This window comes from Sabethes cyaneus, chromosome 2 (assembly GCF_943734655.1).
Source record: "Sabethes cyaneus chromosome 2, idSabCyanKW18_F2, whole genome shotgun sequence".
NCBI classification, from domain to species: domain Eukaryota; kingdom Metazoa; phylum Arthropoda; class Insecta; order Diptera; family Culicidae; genus Sabethes; species Sabethes cyaneus.
In genome coordinates, this window is record NC_071354.1 from 208,673,864 (window position 1) to 208,701,511 (window position 27,648).

A 27,648-nucleotide genomic window follows, 5' to 3' on the forward strand; every position below is an offset into this window, starting at 1 on the left:
TCTTTTTGAAAAAATCTTTTTTTTTTTGACATCAAAATATTGAACCTAGCAATTTGGCGGCATTTGGAGATATTGAAGTAAATCTCTTTTTTTCGAAAAAGAAATCCTCATTGGCTGAAATTGGTTGAAATTACCTTCACTGTGCATGTTGGACACCATGGAAATAATCTCAAAAAGTTGTAATTCACTCGCACACTTGGGTCAGTCAGTTTGCTTGGAATCAAACTGATGATGTACGCAAGGTTTCATGGTTTGTGGTGGGGTTTTTAATCGCGTTGCACGATTTACCCTCAATATCGTTTGATTGAACAAAACTTAGATAACTCCAAACTAAAGTGCATTTGACACATTTTTCAGGTTGGTCAAAAAATCTCAGAAAGTTCACTCATCATCTCACTTCCATCATAGCTGTTGTTTTCATTTCAACAACACCTATTTATTTATTTAATGGAGACATTTTTAAGTCATTCGTTCAGATTTCAACTGTCGAGATTGCGTTAGATAAATATTTAATATTAAACAATTTAAATGTTATTCGCTCACTCCACCGATTTGCGTCATTACAACAAGCTATAAGTAAAACAGCTCACTTATCTAAACTATGCCACCTTTGTCATTTTTTCAAAACTACATTCCTTCTTCTGGTAACGGTTGAAACCAGACTTCAGCGACCGTTGTAATCCCCATTCGAGGTTTTATTCACCGCCTTGAACGTTTCGGTTCCCACATTCCTTATCCAGTGGCTGGGCTCGTGGCGTTGGGCAGTTTTTAATCAGTTTGACGATTGTATGTAAAATTTCCAACCAGGTGATTTTCAGCAGCAGCACTTTTTATTCGCTAGAAGAAAATGAAGCAACTTTTTTTCTGTCCTCTTTCTATTGCATCGCGCAGCATCTGCGGCGGTGTTGCGTTGCCAATTCATTTCGTCGTCTTTTACCAACAATAATTAAAACATCATCATCGCGCGGATCCACCCACTCACCCACCGCCCGACCGTGTAAGAAAAAGGAACGCGCTGCGGAGCCACGTATGAAATTGCCATGTGAAAATAGTACCTGCCGCGACTTGTATGTGGTTTTGGTATGTGCGTTCGAAGGTGTGTATGTACACGTATGAATGCATCTTGAAACGCGACGATCGCGCGCATAATTGAGCTTCCAATCACGTTCAATTTTTGGTTTTCGCTCGCCGCAAGTGGCAACTGACTGACGCGCCCCGCACTCATGGCCGCAATAACTCTTTTCTTTTGCACCTCTGACTGATCGCTGAAGATTCGATCGGTCGACCGCTTTGGTTTGGACTGTGTGGCATATTACGAAGCCATTGTGTACATGTTTCACGTTGGTGCACCAATCAATAGAAGCATGTGCGGGGCGCGTGTGTTTGTGTATGTATGAATGTATTTATTTGGATGCGGAGAGCTCGAATTTTTTTTATTGCGAATAGCCACACCATAAGACACCGGCGGCACTGACTGGCTGCCTGCCTGCCTGCCTGCCGGTAGGCGGTATGATTTTTTGTTTCTTTCGCCCATTCCACTCTGGCTTTCTTTCATGAGAAAACTGTTGCTTTCGTTTGACGTTGACAGATTAACCTACTTGAAAGTGCTGGATTTTCTCTAGACCATCGTGTAATTATCGCTATAATTGCACGTGTTTCGTACTTTATTTGGGATCTCAAATCCATTTGATATAATGCAGCTGTAGGTTGTTTTAATACAATCGCCTTGTACAGACTCTAAATGTTTTTATCCGAAAGTCGATAGGATCGCTGAAATATTACGAAACAAACATCATTAAAGGTTTATTAATTGTTCATTAAAAATATTATAAAATTTTAATGACTCATCTCGGAAATTTCTGGCGAAAAACTGCACTCTCGTTACGTTGAACGCAATTTCGCTTACACTAGCTGTTATCATAAATAGTGGGATTTAATTCACCCTATCTCATTTCACTATCTTGTCCGTTTACCCACGAATAGAAGGTATCTGTTTCCGGCTGCATGCAAACCATCTCGCCAAATCCCATTAATTTGCACGGCACAACAACCGAAGGGGTACCAAAAGTTTTCCACACTCTGTGTTGCATGGGCGATGGGCGCTGCTGATCGAAATCGAAGGTAGTGCTAATTTTCAATCGGTTCATTGACCAACTTGCTTTATTTGTTTGCTTAGCTCGCTACATCATCATCATCTGCTCGAGTAGCAATGGACTAGAGTCAGTGAGCGGTCATTGTTGAGTTGTATCAACAATTATGTTTACTTCAATAGGTTTTTTTAGAGCTTTTAAGTTAACTCTCACTGAAGTATTTTTATGGGCTCTAAGATAAAGTTCACCAAGACATGGTTGAGCGAGCGTGATCAGTGGCACAAGCACAAGTACACTAGACATACAGATAATGCAGCTTTGTAATTCATACAGAAACTATCTGCACAGTCCGGAACTCGCAATAATGTCATATATTATAAGTTTCTCTTAGATAAATTAAAATCACAGTAGTGCAACTCTAATACGGACTGAAAAATGTTTTATTTCCATTCCTATCATCAAGACGTAAACGAAACGGTTACCTGTTTTTTTCTGATCTACCATCACCGGCAGCCACACCGCACCCCGTAACAAACCGGATTGCCTTCGGTTGTAAAAAAAACCCGGGGCCCTTTTTCTGTATTCGATGAAGGCCGCCAGTCAATCCAGTTCCAGGTACCACTTTCTCAGCTGTTGTGAGCTACCGTGAAAGAGACCAAAGACCCCCTGTGAAATCGTTTGTTAAGTAACACTTTGGGATAGTTGGTGACGTTCGGGATAGCGTGCAGAAAGAGATTTTGTTGGAAAAATACGGTTCAGTTCACAGCTGCGGCAGAATGTTCTTGAAAACTTTATAGAACAACATTGCCATAGCGTTGTTTTTCACGGTTACTAAATTTGCCCAGGATGAGTAACTGCAATGATACGAGTGAGAACGCACTATTAGCGTTTAATCATACACGCACATTAATTATTGAACATGTTGACTGGTCAAGCATCTAGTATCGATGGTCAAAATGATGTGAAAAACGCGTGAACCGCGTACGGTTCTTGTGCTTTGAAGTTATATTGACTGATACTTTAGCTCATTAATTATGACACAACATAAGAGCACCCAAAAAGTTGCAATATAGTATAGCAAATGTTATGTATTGTTTATTGCACATACACCTTTAATGCACTGTGCCAAAAAAAACTGACATTTTTTTAAAGTTGTCAATATTTCGTATGTTATCTACACAGTAAGTAAACAAAAAAAAACAAAGTCTTGGGGGTAAACGTCTTTATAAGACTTGACTCTTCTTTATCGACAAACTTTGCAGCCGGCTGTTAGAGTACAGGAGAATTACGGGACTAGGGCAACGATCCTACTGACTCTATCTAGCAGTACCGCCCAACCCAGAGTCAAACATACGACGACTAGCTTGTTAGACCAACATCGTACCTCTTAGTTAACTGGGTCGTTAGTAAGTAATTGCTCCGCAGATTGCTCCGTAAAAACCTCATTTTCATTCCAAATGCAATAATGAGAGGGTTTATAGGGTGAGTAGTATTAACTGTCAGTAAATGGTCATAAAAATAAGGCGCTTGCATGAATTTTAGTTTTGAGTGTATTTCCTGTTAAGTATATCCATAACATTTGTCTTAGATTAGTCCAATTCAAATCTTTCTTTGCTTTAATTACCAGTCGCAACCGTTAATGAAAAACGTTACAACTGGCACGCACGATATCCTAAGGTATTTCATTCTAAATATTCTTCAAACGTTGCTTCAAAGTATTTACAGTCAATGGTTTGGTGGTCCCTAGTTTGCCTTGCATGTAATACCATGCATAGGAGTCGAGAGGATTCAAATCAGGCGAAGAGGCAGGCCACTCTTTCGCAGAAATAAAATCCGGAAAAATGGCCTCGCTCGAAGCCCGTGTGGCTTTCGCCTGGTGAGACGATGCAGAATCTCGTTGGAAGCAGTATGCTGCTGATTTTGACATCAGGTTTAATGAACAACAACGGAACCTATAAATTTTCGGAGAAACATTTCCATACTATCACCCTGAAAACCACCCGAGGAATATCAGAAAGATGTGCTGCATATATCCGATCATTTTGTTACCAGTGGGGACCCTGTAGCAGAAACATTTTTGACGTAGGACTACGTCTGACGGCAAGTTTTGAGATATGGTGTTATTCCAAAAAATCGAAAAATGCGAGTATCACGAAAAATGAGGTTTTTAACGCTAATAGCTTAGGGGTTTTCCAATCGATTTTCAATATTCTTACACCAATCGATTGGAAAATCTTCTAAGAGTTGGCCCAAATGAAGAAAAGTATTAATTCTTGATGTTGAACTATTGAAAAATTGAAAATAATGAACCTATGTTTTACTGGAATTTTCGCTTCGTGACTGGTTGTAGGAACTCACGTCATCAAAGTGGAAATGCGTTTTCACACTTCGGCTTATAATTCACTCAATTTTCAATAGATTTCCAAGATATTTACCCCAATTGATCGGAAAATCGATTTGGAAAATATAAAAAACTATTGATTTTCAATGCGCGTCATTGGAAAATTGAATTATTTGTATTTTCTTGCCTTCCCACGTCAGTGCTTCCCTAGCACGGATGACAGAAATATATACGATATAAGCTATGGGTTAAGCTTCCTTATGATTGTATTTAATTTACGCTCTATAGAATCCGATCGAAAATTGTTGAGTTTCAGCTGTTGCTGCTTCCCCGGATAAGGCAACGAAGACATCCAAATTCACCAATCGAGACGCCAACAAACCGAAGAATCCATCGACTCATCCGCAAGTGAGTGATATAGTTTTGGCTGCTATGCCTTTTACTGCGCATCGTCAGTCGGTCAGCGGCTTTCGATGGCGACACATTGGCAAGCAGCTAGCTTGCGGCACATCGGACAGGCAGCTGTCGTAACATCCGTGGCATAATTTTAAAGGTTGTATTTGTAACATTGTTTGCCTTACGGTGCAGGCACATCGTCATCAGTTGGTCATGTTCATCGGCTGCTGAGGAAAGGAAAGTATGCTGAGCGTTTTGGAGCTGGAGCTCTCGTCTCGCTACCGTGTTGGAATATCTGGCGGCTGAAGTTCTGGAATTGGCAGGAAATGTGCTGCTCGCGACAATAAAGCGACCAGAATTATGTCACGACACTTGCAGTTGGCCACCTGGACTGGTATTTCATCGTGACTCATGATCATACACGATCACTCGTCGATCGCATAGCTGCTGAGGCTTTCCGGCTGGTCCGTAGCAACAAGCCGTACCTGGTTAGCGGTTATCGGTACTTCAATTTACCGAAAAGAGAATTACGTTAGGTGCGTTAGTGCAAGTGTATTGCAAGCTGGAGTTATGATTATCAAACAATCGGTCCTTTTAAGGGCCACACAACGATTGAAGAGTTCATTATATTTTCTTGCCCAGTTAATACCATAATAACACAGGCAACGAGGGAAAAGTTGAACTTTTCGCCGTTGCGGACGACCAACAAATGGCGGGAATAAGTTTTCTGGTTACGGGCGCCATTTTCTGCCAATTCCAAAACGTCTGCAGCTTGTAAATGCTTTATTATTAGAGTTCTTCTTTTGTAAACTGTAGAAAAGTTTTGCGCAAATTTTTCAGCTTTTTGAAAACTCGCGCGTGCCGTCTACCGATTACCAGAGGAAAAGCACTATTCAACGTAGAAACAGATCATGAAAATTTATTTACTGTTTGGTTTAGTGTGACTTCGATTCGTTTTAAGTTTAGATTCAATCAATTCATGGAAATAACTCCGGAATCGGTTGAAGATTGGACGTATACAATGTTACTACTAGGATAAACGTTGCGTATGTAGGTTGTATACATGAAGAATCGTATTATTACATGCATGGATACATCTTACTATCGCAAAGAGACTTACGTAGTCCTACGTCACCTATGCTCCTATACAAATGAAATACAAATTTCCTCATAACTCGAAAACTAATCAAGCAAATGGAACAAAATTTGGCATGTGAAATTTTCAAGGGCAAGAATATAAAAAAAATTTCTTTCGTTTTTGTCTTTTTTCGTAGGTTTTTGCATGGAAATTAACAACGTATATATTAAAAGCAAGAATAGATTTGGTTTTCACGTTTAAACTTAAAATAAAAATGCTTAAAACCCAAATTTTTTTTGCTCGATTAAAAAATTCTCTATGTTTTTTTGACCCCCCCCCCCCTTCAGTGGCCCAACACCGGAGGGACAAAAACTTCTTTAAATATTTGTAATGGCCTAACTCGAGAAGTAATCAAGCAAACGGAACCAAATTTGACATGTGGGTGTTTTTGGAGACAAGAATTTTTTCTATGATGAATTAGGACCCCTTACCGTTTTAGGAGGGGGGCATCCATACAAATGAAATACAAGTTTCCTCATAACTCGAGAACTAATCAAGCAAATGGAACCAAATTTGGCATGTGAAGGTTTTTGGAGGCAAGAATATTTTCTACGATGAATTAGGACCCCTCCCCACTTTAGGAGGGGGGGCTCCTATACAAATGAAATACAAATTTCCTTATAACTCGAAAACTAATCAATCAAATGGAACCATATTTAGCATGTGGGTGTTTTTGGAGGCAAGAATTTTCTCTATGATGAATTAGGACCCATTACCTTTTTAGTAGGGGGAGGCTCCCATACAAATGGAATACAAATTTTCACATAACTCCAGCACTAATCAAGCAAATGGAACCAAATTTAGCCTGTGAGTAATTTTTTTTTTCTATTGTGAATTGACTTCGCTCCCCTCTTTAGGAGGGAAATTATGACTTCTCCCCCCTTCAATATCGGGGGGCTCATGTACAGATAAAATACAGAGAACTAATCAAGCAAATGGAACCAAATTTGGCATGCGAGGGGTTTTGGAGGCAGGAATTTTTTTGATGGTTTGAGACCCCTCACCCCTATGGTAGGGGGATGACTCTCATACAAATAAAACAGAAATTTTTACGTAACTCAAAAACTAATCGAACTCGAGAAATTTTCATTAGTCATTAACAAGACCACCAGAAACTATCAATAGTAACATAAGATGATTCAGGGCGACACGGACACAGGCCGCAAATGTTGCCTTCAACCTGCCGTCGGAGGCGCCGAACACTGCGGGGGCCCCGGTTTATTTATTTTCCTAGATCTACTGACCTCTATTACCTTCCTTCAGTTAGGTCACCCCATAGAAATGGTACTTTCTACGAAAAGATTTTCCGTGAAATGGTACATCCCGCGTAAGGTTTGTCGCGAAATGGTATTCTGCGAAACTCTATATTCCGCGTTATGGTCAACCGAGAATTGGTGTTCCGCAAAATGGTATTCGGCGAAATGGTTTGTAATGATGGCGAATATTTAAATGCTATCCACTTTATTTTGTCAGGCTAAGCAATGGGGGAGTTGTTTTCTATTTTACTGCGAGGAAAATTTATATATTAAAACACCTATGAACTCTCCAGAAACTTGCAAAACTCGAGATTGTGATAAAGGCCATCCGAGATTCAGGAGTTATGTACAACACAGTTTAATTTGTGGCAATACGAAGTTTGTCAGATCAGCTAGTAAACAATAAAAACCAGAGATAATGACCAATACAGTAATAAAACCTTTACAAAATTCAAATAAAACCAAGCGGCACTTGGGATCTTTGTAAACGTAAGCAGAATTAAAAGGTAAAATTTTAATCAGCAGGTCAATTCGCGCACATATCGCAGTTCTGATTAGCCGAGTAACCCAGAGTCTACCTTGACCTGATAGAGCCTTGTGCTCGGGCCGAAAACAGGTCTTGAGCACCCACCTCAGACGGTCCCCAGTGCTTCGACTAGGCGCCATAGGCTTAGTAGTTCCATGTTCCATGGTTCCATGAGTTACAAGATCAATTGCAGGGCTAAATGCTACGATTATATTGACTCTAAAAGCCTCTTCCAGCCGAGATTGGAACACTAGCCTGATCGATCAGTGTCATATCTCGCGACCAACGAGTGTGTTTTCTCGGACACCGCTATTATCGTGTACGCCAACAGTTGACAGCGAAAAGTCTGTCGAACAACAAATCAGGGGGCCATTTTCCGTCCGAATATAGCAGAAGAACTTTGCGTTTTTTGATGTCCAAAAAAATCGGAAATTTCTTCTTGTTTTTTTTTTGAACTTTCAGTTTTTTAATATTGTTTTCGTCCATAAGTCCATAAACTATGCCCATGTACAAAATTTCATGGAATTCTTACACCCTTCGGCCTGTATGATAATTTTGAAAAATACCTATTATAATATTATATTATTAAGAGATCATTAGATAAATGTCATAGTTATTATCGTACTGAGAAATTACTTCATCAGAGTTGATACTGACCACATGCTTGATATAAGATGTAGCAATATTTATATTTGCATTTGCCATCACAACACAACAATATACATTCTCTATTGACGAGACTTGTTACAGTAGATGAGAAATTGGTCACATGAAGAGATATCATTTGTAAACAGTGGCAAAAAGAAGGTACGGAAATAAAATTTTCCGTATATAGTCTATTGTAATATAAACAAAAGTTTTCTATGCTCAAGTTAACTGTGAACATAACCAGCTAGGCAAACTAAGTAATAACAAACTTACGTTTTATAATTGAGATAAATAAATGTGAAGTGAGCATTTTCACTTTTTTTGTACATTTTTATTGCAACACAACAAATAGTCGCTAATTGGTCAATTAAATTCCAGCAGTACCGACTTTACATCAGCATGACACTTTGAATGTTACATTTGGCTCACTAAAACCAACCGGATAGATTCAAATTTGAAATGCGAAAGGTTTACGAACCTATGTAAGAGGGTTTTCATTTGGGTATGAGGGGTTTGGATCGGACAATCAAAACCACGTAAAGTCGCTTGTAGGCACCTGTCGGTAGAAAAAAAGACGTTTTTCACGTAACGCTCAAATCCACTCGATATACCAAGTAAGTGAAACTGTGGTACAGCATACAGCATACAGCCATACAGACAGATTACATGAAAATTTCGTGCTTAAATTACATTAGCTCGGGTTCCACGTAGCTTACGTTACTAGCCTCTGAAAGGGCTCTCACCGGACTGAATGTATACGCGGAGTTCAACAGAACTGCTACAATCTAGCTGCAATGTACTGCTAACCGTGGAATGTACTGCGAATTCCTTCCGCACTTTTGTCATTTACATTTTACTCCTGCGATAATTGAAGGACAATCGGTGATCGTCACAGATTGTAGGCAGGTGTCACAGCGTATTTCCTCAGAAAATGGGAGCACACGTGCGATGGGTACGTATATCTACATTAAGTTGTCACTCCAGCGACTCATGCAACTTAACCCACAGCGGAAATCTTCTAGAAATCTCGCTTACAATTTTGTGCACGTCTGAATCGCATTAGCCTAGCAACCTAATCTTGGCCGTCTCGGGGAAGGAAATATTTGCAGTAAGCGTAACTCAATCGAACGAATATTGCCGATACCGTGCGTCACGATTCCCGCCCAACCCGGCCGCGGTGGCACTGGACTGGAGGAGGCTACTGATTTCCATCGCATATAGGTAAATGGCAAATGTGGAGGACCGCACCATAAAAGAGACATCAACAAGTAAGCGCACGTTCGCGGCATAAATTCGAGCACTTATTTCGGCCGCAAATGTGAGAGAGTAAGAGCAGTGAATAAATTGACAGCCCCTATCGCGAAACCGATTGAGTTTTTCTAACGATAGTTAAATGAACTGGTAAGGATCTAAGAACATGCTGGAGAATGTTTGGTGATTTTTTCGTTTTGCATGAATGCAATTTTCAGACGGAGTTATTATTTTTAAAACATTTTTTCCGTGCCATGAATAACAAATGTAAGCGAAGTACGGCGTTGCTCTGGAATAAACATTTTTTACTGGTGCGGTTATACCGACTTTTATTGGCGAAAATGTGGCATCAGCATAAAGTATCCACGAGCGATATGTGAAAGGTATGCCGAGAGGTTGCAGTTCAGCGAACATTATCGTTACTATGCTTATGATTTTATCTTTACGATGTTCGCTGTTTAATCTTGCTAATTGCAAAACATATCAACGGTGCTGGTAGCTTATTAAAACTAGATTTAAATGGATAAATAGGGTCTTGTATAGACATATTGGAATGATGAAAACACTCGAAGCCAAACATGAATTTTGATGAAAACGAGTTTTTTAATTACTTCAGAGTTGACCTTTTTTGCAAAGCTAGATTAATATATATTGCATTTGTTAGGTAACATTTTTTAACTCTTTTTCTAGTAAATGAATTACTTTTTGGCATTTATAAATCTAAAACGTGCATTTAAAATAGTTTTTAGATTGCGATACTTGAAGTGTTTTGATTTTGTAGACTAAGTTTGACAAGTATTTACTTAGGAGAACCAGCTTTAAAATGGTTTTATTAATAATACACTGGATGTTCCACAAGGAAGTGCATTAGGATCCATTTTGTTCAAAGTTTATGAGAATTTTACGATTCTACAATAAAATACCATTTGCTAACGTTACTATTCTGTTCAATGCGGCTAAGACAGCGTTTTTAAACCAAGATTAACATTGTCTTTTGATCTTGGAACAGCTCGAAAAATTTCAAAATAGCAGTTAACATTGAAATTGATGATTTGCCGATCAAATGCTTTAAACTTTAATTAATTTATAAAGTATTTTGGAGTTATCGTTGAGGAAAAGTTAACCTTCGAGTCTACGTAATTCTTTCTAATTTTTCTATCTCTTTTCATAGATGACTTTTCCGAGTGCTTCTCGACCTCCGTTGCTAATTTCATAAACGAAACGCACTGATGACACAAACAAAATATGCATTTAATCCATCTTGACAAGTAAAATCGCATAAATTTAAACGACAGTTCAAATAGAAAAGGAAACCGACAAAATTGTTACGACCTAGCCAGTTACGGAATAAGCTAGAAACTCAACCCACCGTGCAATCTTAAATACTATACCTACACTCATTTGTGGTATTTAATCTGATTGTTCAATCACGTGCGGTAACATTTTGAACGGCCACGTCCACGTCCACGCCCTTTTAGCTGAGCTTGAAAGAAGACACCCAGAACGGCAGAACTTTACTCTCTGCCGTAGTCATAAACTGGCCAATATTTTTATATTTAATATTGTTGTTTGTTTGTATACAAAACCACGGCGGCGGCTTCGTCGTTTACGACATCCGACCAAGAGGAATGCTTAGTATTTCGTTCCGCGCCTCTCGCTCCATACTAACTGCGCTTCTCTGTCTATCCATAATTGGCGAGTCTCGCGTTACGTAAATGGCACTTGGTCATCATCAGTTCAGTTCGATAATGAAGCGAGTATTTATTTTCTACGAGTCTACTTTTTGTCACAATCAGTGTTACTGCTACTGACAAACCGGTTATACTTGAATCATATGACATCTACAGTACGCTGCACTGGCCGGCTGGACAGCATAGAAACCTTTAAAGTATGCTTCGAATCGAAGTTCTTTCTCACGCATATTCCATTCGTTTGTGGGAAGAAACACTAAAACTATTCTCCGCAGCAGATGCTGCTACTGTGTGACAGTGACACGCATTCCTCCAATACTCGCAGTAAGTTTCTTTTTTTCTGAACTTGACTAGCCGGTGGTTGCTTGAGATTGAGAGCTTGTATGTATTGTCACGATGTATGCGTGCGCTTGTGGCTATTTTTGTTTCATAGTCGGAGTCATCTATCTTCTGAAGGAACATGACTAGTAGAGCGTGAGCCGGTATTTGTATTGCATAAACTATAGAAGTAGAACGACTGCAATCAAATATACTAATGTCTCAGCCGTTCTGGGGTTTGCTTATCGTTTCTTTACACGCTTTGGCTGTATAGGCAAAAGAAGGGCATTTTTTCCAATTAATTTATGTATTTAGGCAATGGATGTCACAAACCGTAGGCAGTCTAACAATCGGTAATTTGTTATTAGAGCTTACAATAGGGAGCTATTAATTAATAAAACCTATGCTTGTGTTGTTCTATGCTTGCTGGGACTCATTGATATTTTGGAATCCCGTTATCTAATTAAAATTTTCAGAAAATTTGTGCTAAATTTTTGAATGTCTTTAGGAGACGCACAACGAATTATTAGTTTGTAAGAACAAACCCTTAAAAATGATTCGAATGTTCGCAAATTTGTTTCAAAAAAGATTAGGGATGGTTATAGTACGACACTAAAATTTTCCGTAAACTGTAAAATATACTTAAGTTTTGGACAAAACCAATATATATCACACTACTCTACAAAATCAGCTTTTGTACCACCTGACCACCCTAATATGGGCTCTCCGGCGGCTACTCCGTTTGTCATTCAATTGACGCCGCTGCTGTGTGCATCGTAGAAAGTGCAACTTGTCATTCCATTCATTCAAACACAAGTTAGGTATATACGATTTTGTAGAACATTAAAGTCTATTTTATTTCGTTTGCACCGCGAATTTTATTACTTTTTACTGGGTAATTATCACCGTCAAGAAGCGTTACAGCACTCTCACCGTCACCAACGCCTCGACGGAGGATTATGTTTCTTTCACATGCGGCATACTGCCAGAGTACGATGCGGAGGTGCGCACCAGATTGGAATGATGATGGAACAATGCCAAAGGATGATTAACTTAAAAAGTCTTCAAAGAATGCCAAGGGATGCATAAATTTAAAAAACAACTTTAATTCATCAAAGGGAACATGCGACTACGGGAACGTTTCAGGAAACGATCCATAGAACAACAGAAACCATCTTTATCAACTACTGGCTGACCCGACAAACTTCGTATTGCCACAAATGCGTTGTACATAAATCGTGAATCTCGGATGATCTTTGTCACAATCTCAAGTTTTGCAAGTTTCTGGGGAGTTCATGGGTGTTTTAAAACACAAATTTTCCTCACAGTAAAGTAGAAAACAACTCCCCCCATTGCTTAGCCTGATAAAATAAAGCGGATAGCATTTAAATATTCGCCATCATTACAAACCATTTCGCCGAATACCATTTTGCGGAACACCAATTCTCGGTTGACCATAACGCGGAATATAGAGTTTCGCAGAATACCATTTCGCGAAAAACCTTACGCGGGATGTACCGTTTCACGGAAAATCTTTTCGTAGAAAATACCATTTCGCAGGGGTGACCCAACTGAAGGAAAGTAATAGAGGTCAGTAGATCTAGGAAAATAAATAAACCTAGATAGAGGTGATCTCTACGGGGGGCTGCCCCCAGCAGTGGCAGGATTAATGTTTTACGAAAGAGTCTAAAATTTCTCGAGTTCGATTAGTTTTTGAGTTACGCAAAAATTTTCACACATGGGTTAGGGGTCTCAAACCATCATTAAAAAAATTTCTGCCTCCAAAACCCCCCACATGCCAAATTTGGTTCCATTTGCTTGATTACTTTTCGAGTTATGAGGAAGTTTGTATTTCATTTGTATGGGAGCCCCCCTTCTAAAAAGGTAAGGTGTCTCAATTCATCATAGAAAAAAATCATGCTTCCAAAAACACCCACATGCCAAATATGGTTCCATTTGATTAATTAGTTTTCGAGTTATGAGGAAATTTGGATTTCATTTGTATAGGAGCCCCCCTCCTAAAGTGGGGAGAGGTCTCAATTCACCATAGAAAAAAATCTTGTCTCTAAAAACACCCACATGTAAAATTTTGTTCCATTTGCTTGATTAATTCTCGACTTATGCAGAAATTTCGGTTTCATTTGTATGAGAGCCCCCACTCTTAGTGGGAGGAGGGATCGCTAACCATCGTAAGAACCTTCCGTGGCACCAAAAACCCCTACATGCAAATTTTCACTCCGATCGGTTCAGTAGTTTTCGATTCTATAAGGAACATAGAGCAGACAGAAAACCATTTTTATACACACTTAATCGGTTCGGTAAAATTTTACCGAAATCTAAACAGCTGAACGTTCGGTAAAATTTTTTATTGCCCCAAGCATTATTAATGATCTGTAAACGTCGATTGGCACCATCGAAATTTTTACCGAACGTTCAGCTGTTTAGATTTCGGTAAAATTTTACCGAATTCGGTGCTTTTTGTTAAGTGTGTAGGCATAGATTTGTATGGGAGCCCCCCTCTTAGTGGGGGGAGGGGTCTTTTGCCATCGAGAGAACCTTCCCTAGCCCCAAAAACCCCTATATGCAAATTTTCACGCCGCTCGGTTCAGTAGTTTTCGATTCTATAAGGAACATACGGACAGACAGACAGAAATCCTTTTTATAGGTATAGATAGATTATTTTCCATGGGAAAATCTACGAAATTTTTTTGCAATGGCCTTACTGAAGCAAAACCAAGCTTTTTCCATATAGGTATTTATTTTTTCCTTATATCGATTTTGTTTTTCTATTGGGTGTATGAAAGGGGAAAGGCAATGAAGATGCGTCCAAGATAGCTCTAGCCATCCCAAGTTCCTATCTAGCACCTCCACGTAGTCATACCCGGTACTGCTCTTTCCTTAAGATTGACTGGCTAAGTTAGGAGGTGCGATCGCGATGCTGCGTGGATCCCGGCTGCCTGATATGAAAATTGTAGTTCTGGGCAAAAGGCTGATCCTCCCGGTTCGGTTAATAGGAAAGCCCCAACATATATTCTAATTGTTTGTTTCGTTCTAGTTCTTCAAATACCTACTATACAATAGAAACATTGACCGTAAAACTTACTAATAATGTATATTGCTGGGTTGTTGTACATGTAGGACTGATGAAAACTCAAATGATGGCATCATTACGATGCAACTATATCTGATGCAAAGGACTACTGGTGAGCTCGTACTATTTTTATCCATATTAATTTCATTTCATTATATATCATGTGATTAATTCATTATATGAATTACCGTAGGTAATTTACCTATATGATAAATTCATGAATACAGAGGCATCATATGAGTGGAAGATTGGAGGATGGAGTGAGGAGTCAACCGGAATCACTAGGAGCAAACTCCTGAAGGTCTGAAACAATATTTATGTTGCACTCTTCGAACAAATTAACCATCACGTGGGTTAAAGCTGGTGCAGCGAAATTGATTGTTACTTTGAAGGATCCTAATGCTGGAAGGAAATTATTACAATCCGGGAATGCGCACAAGTGTCTCTGCTTGTGGGTCCACCCAATCCCTTTGGGTCGTTCTACAACAGCTTTAGTGAGAAATTCATTTGACAATCAAATTTGGATCTACTGTAAGTCTTGCCACATATACTGGCAGGACCTTGAACTGATGGTGGATTCCCCCCTCCCCCCCATACATACATATCGATTTTGTTTTTGTATTGGAATATTTTTTGCATGCAAAGGAATAAAAACAATATGAGCAGAATGCTCGCTTCCTCTCGCTACTATATGCTTTCGTGTATTTTCGTGGAAAAAAGTGGCTTTCTACCTCCACGTTCGCTAGTATTTGCAGACTGCCTTCCTGTACGTGTTTGTACAAGTTTGGATTTAAATTTCACTTTTGTTCTATGCTTTGCAACTAAATTTTTCTTATAACGTGAAGACTATGACATTTACTTTTAAAAATAAACAATTTTTTCATTGAATAAAAGAAAGTTTCAAAATTTGAAGAGACTGACGAAACCGGCAAGGTGTAGGCGAAATACGTGACAACATTACTACCGCCATCTGGGGTGAGATTGTGCCAAAAACCAAAAATGTTTATTTGTGAAAATTTATTATATCTATAGAAACTGGTGACCTAAATTCAAAATGATGATGAAAATAACATATTTATTTATAACTTAGAATGGAACACAGATAATATTAGCAAGCTATTTAGCCTAAACAGGGTTTCAAAGTTTGCGATTAAAAATACTCGGAAATAACGCTTGTAAAAAATGTCCCCCATAAACCAACCCAAACAAGAAATCGCATCAACTAGCTATTTTGAAGGTATATAAACAAATTATTTGCAATGTATTGAAACGTTATTATGCATTGGATAAGTTTTGATTAAGAAAATAGTATTTTTCGAAACTTTGTACTTTTCGAGCTTCACGGGGGTGAGATTGTGCCAAGCCATAATGATCGATCCAATTTGTGGATTGTACATACACAACAAAAATATGTCAGTATACACCAGTTCACTCACATTCTTTACTATTGAGCACAATATTTTGATAGATTAGATTGCATCATCCATTTTGGAGCAAACAGCATCATAGGTCTGCTAAATAATTTAAACTAATTTTTGCTTTTTCTCTGGAAATTTCAGATGCTTTGAATAAACACTCTAATATAGGACGAATATATTATACCGTGTATAAACTTCCAGTTTTAAGGCGGGGGAGGGGGTGAGATAGGTCACATGTTCTGCGTCCGCGGGGTCTCGAACGAACGTAATGGTTACTTTTGTTAAATGATCAAATAGGTATGCCCCCTTAAGATACACCCCTAGAAACGCTACTTGCTATATAAAGGTTGTCCATTGACTACAAATTAATTTTTAGTTATTTTAGACCTCCCCGGGTTATTTTCGTTCATACTTTTTGTATGATGCGTTGTTTTTGGCCGACCCCCTGTCCCTAATAGTCCACTTAGTTCAAGGACGGCCCCATATGAACTACTTTATACTGATATTTGCGTGTATTGTTTATAAACATGCTAATGTTCACTGTTTATGTTTTTAGCTAAGCTTTATGTTTTTGGCACAATGTCACCCCCTAGAAGGGGTGAGATTGTGCCAAAGTTCATGCAGTAAAATTGGGTTTCATTGTAACTAAACCAGTAGTTGTTAATGGAACAATTTATTATATATTGACAGGTTTGAAATCAACTTAGTTCCAAAATTGTGTGTATACTGAGCTAAAGAACAAAAACATATGCTTTTTTGGCACAATCTCGCCCCGGATGACGGTATTAATTAAATTAATAGTGGCATTTAATCGTGCAAAGATTTCGACTTTTCTTTCATTCAATATTCAATAATCGTATTCAACTGAGGCGCTCAGAAAACAATGCCTTCAATACGATCTAGTCATCGTATGTTCGAATCTCGGCTTTGCGGTGCTTGCTAGATAAAGTCAGTAGAATCGGTGCACTAGCCCCGTAATTGTCATGTAACAGCCGGCTGCGAAGTCTGTCGATAAAGATGGGTCAAGTCTTGAAAAGACGTTTAAACCCAAAGCTTTATTTTCAAAAAAATCAAGACGGCTGGTAGTATTTCTACTTGTTGCGCAAGTAGTCATCATAGTATCGCACAAGTTGAATCGGTTACGAGTTTCTAATGTCGATACTTTTCAAACCAAAATACTACCTACAGCAAAAAAAATAGATATCAAATACGACCAGCTGGTTTCGAAGACAATCTCCTCTTACATACTCGCGCACGCAGTTTGGTGCGAAATTAAAAGTTATCACTTTCGACCGGGATTTTTCAACCGTGACTCGAGTGTCGTACCTCTCTTGCTCTGCGCACTGCGAAGTGCATGGTGCATCACAGTTCACTTACGCTTAGTCAGCTGTACAGCTGATAATCTGCTTGGTCAGTCTTACGACGAGTGATAATTATGGGTGTACAAGTTTGTTGAAAGAAAGAAAAAAAAGCGCCTTTTGGCTTCACCTAAGCCGAACCGAGGCGCTCGCTCGCTCGGTAGTTTGCCCTGATAGACCCCACCTGCTCTACAACTACATACAGGTTGTTACCGAGTCAATATCGTTATGTATCGATTCATTTCTCCGATCGTCGTCGTCGTCCTCGCCGTCGCCTCAGTCGTGTCTTAAGCAGGAAAAATGAAAGCCACGCAAAATCGAGCATTGATTTTCTTTAATGAATTTCTTTTTCAGTTTTCCGTTTGCTTTCTGTGTCTACCGTCTTTCTGAAACTGCTCACCAGCCAGCCAGGGTGGTCTAAAATCAGCTGCTGTTAGGTGGGTCCAAGTTTGTTTTAAAGTTAAGTGTATGTTTAGCAATCTTCGGCCCATTGTAAAATGATATTCTAGGCAGAAAATGGAATCGGAAGTTTTCTCGTTTAGTACTATGGCTTTAATTACGAGCGCAATAGCCACCCTACGCTGACAGATCGTTGCACCGTAGAGTAAAATACTTCTTCGCCAGCAGCGCTCAATTTAGCGAATAGCAGGAGTTGGAACGTTGTTGCTGTTGTTGTTGTTGTTGTTTTTGTTTATTTCACTTGTTTATTGTGGTCGGTGTGTACGAGGAGTCCAGCGAAAAAAGCACGCGGAAGGCCTCATAATAACCGCGCAGCAATGACGCGGAGGCCAGCAGCGCGGTCTGGCAGCCATCAATATTTTTCGAAGTTTGTTTAGCTTGAATTTGCATAAATTTAGTCACCTCTTAGCAAGTTTCTCCTCAGGTAGAACCGTTTTGAAAGGTGAGGTGTGTGTATATACCGTATGAAGATAGCTAATTCGGCAAACACCAGGTGTAGCTTGTCGTGTTGTATAGGCATCCTTCGTCTTCGTCAGATTTAATTTTGGGAATGGCGTAAGCACGCCAATCAGTCTATGCAAACTTTTTGTTGAGGTGCATTTTTTCAGTATCGCATTGCTTCTATTATCTTAACAGGGAACTGATAAAAACCTCTTCTTACAATATATAAAAAAAGAGATACATATTGGGTTTTTTTCTTTATTATTGTACACGTTGGGTCAAAGGGTTCCACAATTTATTGAAAGTTTGTACATAACCATAGCTTATGTAAAACATTGAGGTCACCAATTTGCCCAGAAAACATTTGCGAAAATTATCTCATCTTCCCAGGCATTGCCTAACTTCATAAACTCAGCCCATGTCGAAAACCAATTTGTTCATCTGCATAAATTAAATTTTCATTAACGTGTAAGGTCAGTTTGTTAAGAATTATTCTTTCAAATATTTTACTCGTGGCAGGAAATAAAGTTTACAATCTAGGGGGCACCTAAAATCTATCATCAATAATTGGAGTATCTAATTTCATTTAAGTTATCAAGAGTCCGCCAAGGAAGCATCTTGGACCATTTGCTTTTCACTCTATTCATCTTTTTTTAACGTAGGACTACGTCTTACGGCAAGGTTTGGGATAGGGTGTCATTCCGAAAAATCGAAAAATGCGAGCGTCACGAAAAATGATAGGTTTTGAGCGCTAATAGCTTAGCGGTTTCCCGATCGCTTTTAATTATTGTTGCACCAATCAATCGGAAAATCTTCTACGCGTCAACCCCAATATAGAAACCTATTGATTTCAAAGTAGGGCACTATTGAAAAATGGAGAATAATGAAGCATTGTCCAACTAGCAATCCTCGCTTCGTGATTGGTCGCAGCGTATTTTTAGAAAAAAATGACAAAATCGTGCCAACAGGTCGAAGATACTTTGTGACGATTGAAACTAGACCAATTTGATATCTGTGCTTGTGAAGTACGCCAGAAAGAGTGACAGTCTCCTCGTCTCAACAAAATTCCTGACGAGCGCGAATAAACCTAGTCCAATTTGATATCTGTGCTTGGGAAGTACACCAGAAAGAGTGACAAAGTCTCCTCGTCCCAACAAAATTCCTTACGAACGCGATTGAACTTAGTCCAATTTGAAATCTGTGCTTGGAAAGTATGTCAGAGTGCCAAATTACCCCTCTTCTTCAACCGGTGTTATCGTTTAAACATTAAAACTAGCCCAATTTGATGTCCTGAAGATGAAGCTTCATAGAAAGTGAGCAGCCACGGGCGGGTGTTGTGGATTCGAATCCGGTTATAATCTCATATTATAGCTTGGTTCGACTCATGCACTTTCCAGCATTGGACAAAAGGTAGGAGTCACAACGACAACTTGTTAAGCGTAGCTACCTATACCCCCCTTGCTTTCCACTCTTTCCCCTCCATTCCCAAAAAATCCTTCTTCATTACTTTCCTTTACCGTCCCTTCAACAATTGTAGAACCATCGATTCAAAAAAAAAATTAATATGTGCCTGACCGCATTTCAAGGTCATGACTAAAATCACGAGGTTTGGTTGACTCTATTCATCAACAAGCTGTCTAATCTGCTACCAGCTGGATGTCGTCTATTCTACGTGGACAACGTCAAGAAGTGCTTGTCCATTAAAACCACACTTGGATGGTTGAGACTGCAGCAACTGGTTGACCTATTTGAGGTGCACTAATAACTTATTAACAGTCAAGAGTCTAAAAATGCAATGATATCTTGTTTCACAAACCGGACTGAACATGTCTTCAGGATGTCGGACGAAAATGCAACGAACATCGAATAGATTATTTGCTTTGGTTCTGTAGTATATAACAAATTTATTTACAGGCAATGCACTTAAAAATGCAAAATTCGGACTGCAGACACTGAGGAAGCCTGCAAGTCGTAGACGAGATACGTATCTGTCAAGAATGAATATACATAGTAGAATTCAATTGGAAATTTTTCTTTTAAATTTTATTTCACGATCGGTTTCCACCAACCTACTCGACCTACTTTACCTCCTTCTGCATCACGCAGCTTGCAGAAAAAGCACAAGTCGACGTAGTTTACACTGACATAAAAGCTGCATTTGACCGGATCGAATAGCGCATCCTTCTACGGAAGTTGCATCGTTTGGGAACCTCAGAGCAACTATTGGCTTGGCTTAAATCATATTTACGCGATAAAGTCTTGCAAGTCAAGTCAGAATCTCATCTGTATTTACAAATAAGTCTGGTGTCCCTCAAGGAAGCAATATGGAGCCCTTGCTGTTCATATCATTGTTCTTCAACGATGTAGTCATGCTACTAGAAGCCGGGCGCGCACTTATCTACATTGACGATCTTAAATTGTTTCTCACCGTGCGCTCAAAATACTATCATCTTTGACTACAATATAAACGGAAATACTCTCCGAAGGGTAGAGCAAGTTAGCGACCCCAACACCTTACTCGACACTAAACTGAACGTTTTGCTATTATTTCCAAAGCATCTCGTCAGCTAGGATTTATCCTCAAAATTGGAAGAGATTTTAAGGACCTTCATTGCCGATGTTGAAATTCATAGCAGAAAAAAACTCAATGAGATTTCAACCACACGAAATTTCAACCTTGATCACAAGCGCCAAACTCACATGTCACATATGAATTTCTCTCACTATTATACGCGATGTCTCTGTTGCTATGCGATCCGAACCAAATTCAGCTGTGAGCATTTTGCATAATTCTTCCACAGCTGGCATTTCATACAACAAACCAGAGAGCGAAAGAGAATCTACCGTCAGAGAAAACATCAGCAGCGAACAATGCCGCACACATTCATGAATTAAGAATGCAAACATATTGGCGGAATTTACATTTTTCCTTCGCGGAATTGACATTTTCTTAACTAGAAAGTAAAAAGCCTAATAAGAATTAGATAAACGTGTAATTTAAATGTGTGTTCTAATTAAGCTTTCCGATTTATTTAGAGATTCATTCTCACGCTCACTCACAGTTACGTATCGCACGAGAAAATACCTATGCTGTTCAACAACGAATTTCTATGTACCTATATGTGCGTAGCTCCTGGTAGCAGCTGAAGCAAAGCAGAATGTGATCAAGCGGGAAGAAATATATGTGAGTTTTGTGCTTCTTGCTATGGAAACAGACAAACTCACGCGTGATTTGTCAACCACACCAGCTCGCCTGGATTCTAAGAATCGAACGCATCCAAAGACGATTTATCCATATTGCCCTCAGAGATTTGCCTTGAAGAGACCTGAAGAATCATCCTCCTTATCGTGAACGATGTCTTCTTTTCGGTTTGGACACACTGGAACGGCGCAGAAATGTTCAGCAGGCAACGCTTGTAGCAAAAATTTTGAACAACGGCTTTGATTCGCCGATACTGCTTTCAAAAGTGTATTTCCGAGCATCACAAAGATCTCTGCGAACTACGGCTTTATTGCACACGGAATTCCACCAAACCCCACCACCATTCCACCAATCAGATTAAAGAGCTGTACGAATTTGAAGGGCCTACTGGGATTTGTGTTAAAAAACTGTTAAGATCTGATGCTTTTTAAGAGTTTTTGTGACCTTCATTAAGACATTGTCAGATGAATTTAAATAAAATAAAAAATTTCGAATTTAGTTATAAATAAAGGGTTCTTTCAAACAAATATACTCGAAGTGTCCTCCACTTTTATCAATGAGATCCTTCAGACGACGTCGGAAGTTAGAATACATCTTTCGAACATAGTCCTCGGACATCGACTGCCATGTGCACGTTATAACAGACTTCAGGGTCTCCACATTAAGGTGAGATATTTTGCAGGCTTGTGCTTCAATATACGCTTGAATCAAACAATTCTACGGATTTCCGTCAGAACTTGATGTTTTCCATCAACCATCGATGCGTCTGATTTTACGTGCGACATGGTACTCCATCCTGTTGTAGAACAGCGAACTGTTTCCTACAGAAGTTAGCCTTCACCAAGCACTTGGCCCTTAAAAATACCGATATATACTTCGATATTGATGAATGTATCAATGAAAACATAACAAGTAGCATTTTCAAACTGTTGGACGCCACCAAACGAAACATCATGACACCAGCTTATTTGGTTTGGAGCTTAAACTTCACTTTTTCCGAAACATTCTCGAATTTTTACAGTGAAAGAAACCGATCTGTGTGACTATTGGATTATTTGTAGGGGGTTTCCAGAAATTTTGGCTTCCTTGGCAAGTTTCTTAATGGAACGGAACCGGGTTCCGAGCAATATTTGCATGAACCAATTTGATCAAGGTTGGCGTACGTAAAAATATTTTAATGTGCTAAACTGTTGCCAAATGACATCCTACCACCTTTGCAATCGCCTTGGGTGTGTTCTGACTCTGAGCGAGCAGCAAACTCGTAATCACTTCTTTGGCGTACATTTGCTCAAATTTTCAATACAGTAAATCCAATATTCTGATGCAGCATTTGAAAGTAAATGTAAACAAATACATCTACTGATGAGTTTGAGGCAGTCGATGAATTTGTCTACCTTGGCTCATTGGTAACGGCGGACAATGATACCAGCCGTGAGACTCGGAGGAGTATTATCAGCGGAAGTCGTGCTTACTATGGGCTCCACAAGCAATTGCGGTCGAGCAGACCAAGTCCCCGTACAAAGTGCACCCTGTACAAGACGCTTATTAGACCGGTTGTTCTCTACGGACATGAAACATGGACAATGCTCGAGGAGGACCTGCGAGTTTTCGAACGACGAGTGCTAAGAACGATCTTCGGCGGCGTATAGGAGAACGGAGTATGGAGGCGGACGATGAACCATGAACTCGCATAGCTCTATGGCGAACCTAGTATCCAGAAGGTGGCTAAAGCTGGACGGATACGATGGGCAGGGCATTTTGCAAGAATGCCGGACAACTACCCTGCAAAGATGGTGTTCGTCTCAAATCCGGTAGGAACAAGACGACCAAGAGCGCAGTGAGAAAGATGGTTAGACCAGATGGAGCGAGATCTGGCGGAGAGTACTCGGTGTCCGAGGAATTGGAGAGCGGTAGCCCTCAGCCGAGTTGCATGGAGAAACTTTGTTCAACAGGCTTTGTCTTAGGACGGCAAGCCACCTAAGTAAGTAAGTAAGTAAACAAATACATCACCAATAGATTACAGCAATGGTCCACGCAAGTTCTGGTAGCAAATCAGCAGCAACTTGAAAGAGTTCTGCAGCGGACAAGGTGATATTTAAAATACCGAAGGTAAAATCTCGAAACATTTGCTCTACAGTTGTGGAGCACTGATAGAACTTCAAAGTCTCGAAGAAGGTGTCCAGGCTCCAGGCAGATTTGATTTGCATCGTCGCTCAGGACAACACCAAATATAAACGACACCAAATAAACTAAATTATCTCCGACTGGCCTTTATCTCGCTGTAGCAATTACTTCCTCAATAAGTGGTCTAGTAGGTAAGCATGCCATAGTATAGCCATGTTACCGTCCTGGCCAAGTGCTTGTGCCTGTTGGAGATGGGCAAAAAAATATTAGTCCAACATTTATTTAAGGGAACCGTAAAGCTCTACGTGAGTCATAAATGCCACGGGCAGGGATGGTTTATCACTATGACTCAATTTTGATTCATTTGACAGTACCGTCTCAGTCGATTTGACAAAGTTACTTACGGGACCATTCCTACATCTTTTGCCGAACAAAGTTTTGCTGTATCTTTTGTAGTTACGGTACTACAATGCTAGTAGCTAAGTGGCACGGGGAATACTGTAATAATTAAAAGAAATGGACGCAGTAATTCGGCTTCCCAACCACAGGGGCGAATTCAATTAATCGCTACCCTTTTTGATGTCCAAAAAAATTGTAAAATGAAGCTGCGTAGTGTGTACAGCGCCTAGTTTTAAAAATAACTGTTTATTCTATTTTTTTAGATAACCTTCTACACACCCCGCTTAGGAAAATGCTGACACAAAGAGCGCGCTGATATCAGATACTTTCAACTACATGCGGCTGCAATTCGTCCTTGCAAATCGGGGAAATTCCTTGTATAAAGATTTCAGTCTGTAGCGTTCAGAGCCTGCATCAGAATGACAGGACAATTTTTACCAAATTTCCTATTTTTTTCCGACAGGTTCGAATTTTCGCGTTTCCCGAGGAGTACGTGATGGCACCAAACTACTGATAATTAGAAATTTTGAACGAATTCTTGTAAATTACATTTAGGAAAAATTTTCTGTTCGTCTGTATACTCATAAGGTAGTTAAGCAGCGGCGAACGAATAAATGCCAAGCTCCGTTTAAACTTCAATCCCCATAGATTCAATCACTTTTTCAATTGATTTTTAGGTTCAAATAAGTGTCACTGATTTCGGGGAATCTATTTTCTCTTCATTCTTTACATCCATCAGAATCAGAACACAATGGATATATTCGTAAACTTTCATATTGAGCTCAAAACCTATCCCGCTTAGGTAGCAGTGTTCTAATTTTATATCTTTTAATTTTGCTATTCAAAATATCCTCTCCCTTAGCTGCTAGGATATCCGGCCCAAACGACAACGTTTTAGCTTAAACCCGTTTCTAAAAATATACACCTGAATGAAACCTGCTTATCGCTGCTATCAGATAAACGAAATTTCGATTAGCCGAACAATTACAACATTGCCCCCGAAAATTCCTCGCCTCTAAGCACGTGCAACATTGTGTGGTCTAGTTGTCTGTCGACCGTCGTCGCCGCTATTGTATACAAACCACCTACCAGTGAAGCAGTTTCAAATAGTCAGGTGATTTCAAACAACGCGTGAAGCGTTTGAAGTCTAAAGTCGTATCATTCCGTTCCGCATACCCTCGTTATTGGTTGGCTGTTTTCGTTTCGTTTCTGTCTATCGACTTACAACAATCACTTATATAAATGATTGATATTTAAAATTCAACAAAATTGATTTTTGCTTTGCGCATCTCGCATTCAGTCATTTTCCAAGTTCCTTTCTTGGTCCGAACGACATTGAATTGGTTATCTTATCTACCGATAGTGTGCTAATTGTAGAGAAATTTTGATGTCGGTATCGTAGAAACGTAGCAACTTGTACACTCTTGTAAATATATAAACCGAAGAGCTGCGAGCAGCAGAAACACGTCGAAGAAGCGCGCTCTGGATCTTCGCGAATCAACGCAATCGATTGCAACGTGGTCAAAACTATAACAATAAAGAAACAAGACAAGGATTGTCGGAGGGGTAAAGTGGAAGGACCCGACACAGACGATGTGGTATGCGTACCGTATACAACGTATAGACATCACTTGAGGAAGGGGGTTTAATCGTATCGTCGGACGGACGGTATGGAGGTGCTGTTATCGAGTCAACTCCGGTGAGCCAAGTCAAGCCATTGCCATTATCATTATCCGCACCATCTGCGTGATCGAATCGACGGCAGCTATACAGAGAGATTACGGAAACGGTGGTCGGTAACGATAGAGAGAAGTGGATGGATATCCAACAATAATAAAATAAGTAACATGACAGGAGATGTTAGCACAGGACGTAGGAAGAAACTAGGGCTTGATTAATGCAAGCAAATGGGGCCAATTCGGAGAAATCATATTTCTACTTGTTGCCCTAGAGAACAATATTCATAGAGAAATTAATTCAATTAACTGAGAGCTATGATGATGGTTTGATTACTACTTCAATGTCGTTACTAGACAATTGTTGTTTTTATAAATTGATTTTCAGTGTAGGAAATTAGATCATCTGTGAACGGAATTTATAACTGAAAATATAAAAGAAACTCTAGATGTTTGAATAACATCTGCCGAATGGCGTTAGTACATTAGATAATTTTCAAATGTAAAATTATTGAACATTCATGAAGGTCATAAACAGCTAAATAAATGTTAATAGAGAAACAAAACAGTATGTTTATAAAAAAACATTAACGCAAATCAATAGCAAAAACTGAAACGAATGAACGAACAAAAATTTAGTAATTGAACTCGTGATTTCGAATGAATGCATCGTTGCAGTCGTTTCTGTCGTCGGGCGGTTTCTCCCGAAAAGGTGCGAATTGGTGCTGTTTGTTTGACATCATTTAGCCGAACCTTTACTGCAACTAACCTGACTGGCTGCCACCGGCGATTTGCCGCATTTCCTTGGTGAAACCGCGAGCTCCAAACTGACAGGAAAGGTCGTGCAGGGTGCGGGGCTCGCCGCGATCCAGTAGCCGTTCTAGAAAGAACAGCAACGTCATATTACGTGCCATTTCATACTCCATCGACTCCATGATTGATCTCCGCTGGAATCTGCGCTGCTGCAACCGTACGCTCCCTGTCGATTGGTTTAACAATAATCCGGCTTGCTCGAATCCGTTCGCAGGGCAGTGAGTAATTCAATATCAATCACAGATGCTTTTATTAAAAACTTTTATCTTCAAACAATGGGACCACTTATTTCTGCACTATCTGGCACACGCGGTTTGTTTTGCGGAACGGGCTACGGGTAGGCAGGAAATTCCGTATTTGTGTTTCGACACTATCTTCGCTCGAATAGATGAATAAAAAAAACTGACACTTCGCGTGCTGACGGACTAATGCACTCTTTCACCTGCACTTCCACTAGGTAATGCTGTTACTGCTCGGATATACTCCTGTGTGTGGGTGCGAATCGTGATTTCCCCTTGGAATTCCAACTTTTGCCACGAATGTGTTTGTTTTAATAATTTACACTTATTTCTACCTTCCAATTACTTATGATTATTAGAACATTACAGGCAGCACTGTATCTAATGAATTTATTTACGTCGCCTCCTACTACAGGTTCTTTTTTCCAATATGATTGAGCAGCCAATTTCAGGTTCTGGCGAATTCCTGTGCTATTGGAAAATTCCGCCACTGAATGTGGAATGACAGTGGTGAGGGAAGTTGTCGAATTTGCCACGATTTTATCCTCGCGTCAGGGATTTGAGTGCCGTGAAATCTGTCTAGTTTTCACTACAGAAGCACTCGAACTTTTTCAAGAAAAAATCCACAGCAAACGAGAAAAGGCTTCGACCTCCTTTCGTAACAAAAACTGGTAGCCAAGGTACACAGCAACCAGCACCAGCGGTAGTTGCAGTCTGGGTGTATATGTAGAAGCAATTAGAAGATGACGGCACTTTCCGACGCAAACACAGGT

General features: G+C 39.7%; 1 protein-coding gene across 1 annotated transcript in view; it reads right to left on the bottom strand.

Annotated features, from left to right (window-relative positions):
* LOC128734470 (uncharacterized) overlaps positions 1–27,648 on the bottom strand; it is a 47,364-nt gene extending 19,716 nt beyond the window's left edge. The window contains exon 1 of the mRNA XM_053828689.1: positions 26,593–27,648. Coding sequence (XP_053684664.1) covers positions 26,593–26,758 — 166 coding nt within the window. The 5' untranslated portion in view covers positions 26,759–27,648. The remainder of the gene's footprint in view (positions 1–26,592) is intronic.